The sequence below is a fragment of the Cariama cristata genome, unplaced genomic scaffold (assembly GCF_000690535.1).
Source record: "Cariama cristata isolate BGI_N322 unplaced genomic scaffold, ASM69053v1 scaffold30371, whole genome shotgun sequence".
NCBI lineage: Eukaryota > Metazoa > Chordata > Aves > Cariamiformes > Cariamidae > Cariama > Cariama cristata.
The window spans coordinates 3,244-9,363 of NW_009600374.1; the positions used below are offsets into that span (position 1 = coordinate 3,244).

At 36.5% G+C, this 6,120-nt stretch overlaps 1 protein-coding gene across 1 annotated transcript; it reads left to right on the plus strand.

Annotated features, from left to right (window-relative positions):
- Positions 1–623: 623 nt before the first annotated feature.
- On the plus strand, positions 624–5,279 carry ZNF518A (zinc finger protein 518A). The gene has a single exon (XM_009710006.1). The coding sequence runs from the start codon at positions 624–626 to the stop codon at positions 5,277–5,279; it is 4,656 nt and encodes a 1,551-aa protein (XP_009708308.1).
- Positions 5,280–6,120: the final 841 nt, after the last annotated feature.

The window sequence follows — 6,120 nt, forward strand, 5'->3', positions numbered from 1 at the left end:
AGACTTGAGTAATAAAAATATCAACTCCTGCTGAAGTAGGTTCAGTTAGTGATCCATGCAACAGAGGAGGTACTGTGTTTATATTTGCTTGAAATCCTGAATAAGTAATAAATACTAGCTTTATTTTAAAAAAGCGGCTCTTGGGATTTCTCATGCTTACAGGCTGTCCCAGTGGGAGAAAACCAAACTTTGATGGCATGGAATGTCAAGGTTTTCATCTTTCAGTAGATGTTGTTCTTTAAAGCTTATTTTTCAAGATTTATGTATATTTTGTGGGGAAAAACAAACCCTCAAGCAACAAGCCAACAAACAACTCCCCCCAGCACAAACAAACAAGAAAAGGTTACAGTGTAATGTCTCATTTTTTTCCTCATCTTTTTTTCTCTCAAATGCTGTTATAAAAATCAACAGCTTCCAAGATTGGCATATATTTATTAATGAATTGTAATGAGTGTTCTAATTGCATTAGTTCTAAAAGTAATATTTGCTTTGTTTGTTTTCTAATTTCAGGAGAATAAAATGGGGAAGTTCTAGAACCTTGGTAATAACTTGGCGCAGTAGTCTTGCTTGCTGCAGGAACTAAGACTAATCTCAAGAATTCACTTAACGGAAAACCTAAAATCATGTCATCTGAAAATGAACAGGTTTTTTGTGATAAAAAGCAAATTATTTTGTTAAAACACAATGCTGCAAAGAATTTTTGTACAGATACTACTTTGGAAAAAGCACTGGTGAATGATCCTTTAAGTATGATGACTCAACCAGCAATTTTAGATGTCAGTCTCGCTTACAAACTAAAAAATGTGAAAATTGATTTACCCAAGGTGAACATTCCAAATGAAGTATTAATGAAACATGAAGTTGATAGATTTAGAAAACTCTTTCAGTGTAAACAGCAAACTGCAAGAAAGTCCTTAAGTCTAGAGAAAATAAACGGAAGCAATCCCAGTTGTTCAGAGAGAAGCCACTTGCAAAATAAACTAGAAGTGCAATTTGAAGAAGGATTGAAAACTACTGCAAAGATACTGAATTTCACTTGTACGAAGTGCAAGGATAACGTTAGATACAGCCCAAACGATCTACAGAAACATTTTCAGCTGTTACACTATGGCGAGTTGCCTTTGTATCCTTGTGAGATGTGTAACTTCTCGGCTAATGACTTTCAGTCATTTAAACAGCATAGACGCACCCATCGTAGCACTTTAGTAAAATGTGAGCTCTGTAATGATGAGCATACGTACACTTTGTTGGATTTGACAAAACACTTCACATCAAAGCATTGTGTAAATGGTCACTTTCAATGTGAAAAATGTGGGTTTTCTACCCAGGATGTGGGCACATTTGTTCAGCACATTCACAGACATAATGAAATTCCATATACATGTGGAAAATGCAATCATGTAAGCTTTACAAAAGAGGAGTTGCAGAAACATCTTCTTGTTCATACCAGTATGTTTCCTTTTGGTTGTCAATATTGCAGTTACAGAACACCACGGAAAGATTATCTTTTAAAACACATCATAGCTTTGCATAGAGACCACTTGTATGCAAAAGAAAAACTGGAAAAGGATAAATGTGAAAAAAGAATAGTGAAGACTCCAGCAGGACTGAAGCTTGTGTTAAGAAGGTGTAAAATGGGAGCATCGAAAAAAGCATTCTGGAGACGGAAAAAAATAAGCAGTGAAAGTGACAAAACTGGAGACAAAAATGCACAAGTGCTAAGAAGTGTGAATAAAATTCAAACAAAAGCTGAGGAGCTGAACCACTATATGAGAGATGCAGAAGCAAATGAAGAAAAAGATCAAAATATATATACAGAAAAGCATAATTTCACAGGGGGAATGCTCTCTGCTACTACTGCACAATACAATAAAGCAGATGATGGAACAAGTTATGGCCTAGGATTGTTGAAAAATGCTGTTCATGGGCCAACAGTATTGATGGTCAAAAACAATAAAATATCTGTTCCAGCAAATTACAGTGCTAAATTTATGGGATTTAAAATGGTAGATGGAAAACAACATATTGTTATAAAATTATTACCTACGAGTAAGCAAAATGTACATTTGTTAGGTCAGAAAGCTGATCCTATTAAAGATGGTTCTACAGCTCCTTTGCTACAGACTGCTGATCCCTGTGGCTTGTCTTCAGGTGCTATACCACAAGTAACTGCTCAGTCGACCTTAAAGAACAATTCTCTTCATCCATTAACCTCCCCTCCATTTTCTTGTTCTGCTCCTCATTCAGGAAATGCAAAAGTGGAAAAGCAAAATAACTCCTTGTTGTATAGCAGATGTGTTTCTCAAACTGTAGCACCTTCTAATGTAGTTGTAGGAAAAAGTTCAAATTATTTGCCAATGAAGTTGGGCTCAACTGTACCTCTATGTGATGAGGTGACAAAAGTTGGAACTCGAAGTAATATCTCATGGGGAAGCTATAGTCCACCAAGTCATCCTCAGGTATTACCACCCACTGTTACAAATACGCTTCACTATGACCCTATGAAAATGCCCTTATTTCCTGAACTGAAAATACAAAATGGTGGCCTGAATAATAGTAATGGAACTAATAATCTCTATTATTCAACTTCAGTGGATTCTTCTAATGAAGGGTTACTGTCTTTTCACAACTATTCCAAAATGGACACTTCAGATAATCCATGTAGCATTTGGATGTCAGCAGATGACAGATATAAAGAATTTATATCTAGCAAAACATTTTCTTTGCAGAACAGCAGGAGAAGTGAATCTGCATCTTCATATTCAGAGTCAATGAAATGCTTAAAGACAGAGAAAGTTGTATCAGCCCAATCAAATACTAATAAAACTTATGGACACGCAAACACTAAGAATAACTCTGTATCTTCTAAAAGTCAATCTAAATGTGTTGTTGACAGCGAGTGTTTTATGGAGGACCAACATAATGGCCAGCAGTATTGGGATGCTAACATACATCAAGGCTTTGAGAACGTAGCTGAGAAATTCCAAGAAAATGCCTCTGATTGTGTTAACTCGGTCTTAATGCCTAAAATTACATCTGTTTTCTCATTGCAGAGTGAACAGGCAGCTAATTATTTATCGCCTGAAATAAACCAGCTACTGCAAGATGTGTTAAAAGTGAAAGCAACTACTCAGCAAGAATCCTACAGCAAGTCAAATAACTGCGTAAAACTTCATTCTGACAAGCTGCTTTCTGGTCACGAGACAGGGAGTAAAGCTTTTGCGCATTTAAAAAGCTCTGCAACTGCATGTGGTTTTCAGAGGCCTCCTTCTAATGTAGGCTTTCATTTACATAAGAAAGAGATGAACACAAGATGTAGCACAAATGAAGGTACACATTGCGGGAGAGACAGACAGACAGACAGAACATCGTTTGATTCACAGGGAATAGATAAATTATCCAGAACTCCGGGTGTTGGTTCGTTGCTAAAAACTCATACAGATGCAATCATAACACAGCAGTTAGTAAAAGATAAAATGCTGTCTACAACCCAAAATCCTAGCAGCTTTTCGCCAGCTCTTCAGGAACAGAAGAAAACCCTTTTAGTTCCGTCCCCTCCATCTGGAATTTTTGTTCCTTTGCACCTTGCTAACCAGCCTGGACTACAGGTGGTTTCAGGAAAATCTCTTCCGTCAACCAGTTCATCAGATGGGCATGCGACTAAAGGTGTACCTGCATCTTTTGTTTTAAATAAAGGACCTGGAATGATTTTAACTTTTAGTGGGGCAATTGGAACAGTTGCAAATGTCCCTAGTGATAGTTCTCAGGTTTTAGGGAGAGTTGCATCCAGAGAATATGGTAAAATAACCATACCAGCGTCAAAAGTGGAGGGGAAAAATGACAGTTTCAGAAGTGTAAGAAATTCCTGTAATAGGAGAGCATGTAGTACAGCAAATGACTCATTGAATCCCATGCCATTTAAAGGACCTCTTGTAATTACAAACTCATCAGAGTCATCTGTGAAAGGAATTTCTTCTGTGAAGGTGTTATCAGAGCATCAGGATGCTGTCTTTGGTTCCTTGGAGTCAGTAAACCAACAGGAAGTTAACCAGAAACAACATGTTTATGCACTTTTGCCTGAGGGACGGCAGGCAGTTTTTCTGAAATGTATGACACCAAACAAGCCTGTAGTTCATAAACATAGTGTTTTTCAGGATCATGCTCATTATCAAAATTGTCAACCAAAGAAAACTGGAGCCATGCAACAAAAGCTTTTGCTGAAAATTAAGACCTCTACTTCAGATACACTGGCTGATACCACTCAGTCAGTAAGCAACTCAGTGCCCTCACTACAGTTGGATAACTTGCAGTCCCTTACTCCTGCACTAGCACAGAAGCAAACTAATCTTACTTCTAATGATGCCTTAATCTTACCAGGTAGGTTAATGCCAGCAAATGCCTCTTTGGCAAGTTGTAATCCAGCATGTTGTGTTCCTCCTGTAGAACCTGTTTATTCTACTAGGTCTGCAGGGACACAGTTGCAAAAAGGTTCTCTTGAGAGTATGCAAGTAATAACTGCTAACAACAGGAATAACTTTGGTAGTCAGAAGTCCACATGGAGCACCCGAAACAGAACCACAAAAGTAACACCTCGTTTAAAACAAACTGGGTCTAAAAGTTCAGAAACTGTGGGTCTGCGAAGAAACAAGAATTTCAAACGTAAAAGTAAGGATAATTGCCCAGAACCTCCAAGAAAGAAAGTAATGTTGCCCAGAAGGTGTAAGGAAAAGAATCAAACTGAAGTTGTTAGCGAATCAGGTGGCCCTTACAAACCAAGAGCATCCAAAGAAACTGTGAGGACTTTGAAATTACTTCCTTTTAATTCTAAACAGCTTATAAAATGCCCTCGGAGAAATCAACCAGTTGTTGTGCTTAACCATCCTGATGCAGATGTTCCAGAAGTTGTAAATGTAATGAAAACCATTGCTAAATTTAAGGGACATGTTCTTAAGGTTTCATTGTCAAAAAGAACTATCGAAGCGCTTTTGCAGCCAGCCTTCTACAATACTTTGGATGTAACTACTGATGTTCTTTCTCAAAAGAGGCACAGGACAATAAAACCTATTAGCCCTGTAAAAGAAAGATTTGTCTTAAAATTGACACTGAAAAAGACTAGCAAAAACAATTATCAGATTGTGAAAACTACCTCTGATAATACTTTGAAAGCTAAGTTTAGCTGCTGGTTTTGCGGTAGAATATTTGACAATCAGGATAATTGGGTAGGACATGGACAGAGGCATCTGATGGAGGCTACTCGAGATTGGAATTCATTAATGTAATGATGACCGGTGAAGAAAATAAAACTTAAATATAATACATTACAGATTTTTTTAACAAGAGAATCAGTTGAATTAGGATACACACATAATTTTGGTTTGTATTTCAGTATTGTAACTGAAATTTAAAAATGATGCAAAGTGCTTGTGTTTTAAAAGGAAGAGCAGATTCTCTGTTGCCATCAAGCTTTGGGATAGATCAAGGAGCTTTGTGGTTTAGATAACTTGTAACTAACTGCAAATACAATTCCATAAAAATCTATATTATTTTTTGTTACTACTATCATGTCCTATATTTTTATTCTATAGAATGAGTCTTCAGGGCTTTTGTTCTGTACATATTTAAAAAATCCTAAACATGTAAATATTTTTATACTTTTCAGTTATTTGGTATAATTCTTGCACAGAAATCCCCCCTCCCCATTTTTGAGTTCTGTGCATGCACTACTAAAACCAGTTTTTAGAATTTTTCAACTACACACAGCTGTTATCCTGGGATTTTTGTTATTTTCACTTGTTAGCTCTTGATTTTGTTTTTCAGGGATTGAACACTATTGTTAGCAAGTGCCTAAAGATGTGAAGCAGTTTACATTATGTCAACTGTGTAACCATAGGTCCATATAGGGCCTTTTCCCCAATAGTTTCATTTAAACAAAGCCATATGTGAATGCTTTAAGCTATATTGCTATGCACATGACACTTGTACTATTTCTGTGCAGTTTGTCTACTTTCTTAGTGAAGTATTTTTCATATAAATTAATAAAATATGTTACAATTGTGTTAATACGGTGAGCCTGAGAATGGAGTCTATTGAAAATAATACAGTATATATATTCATAAGGTA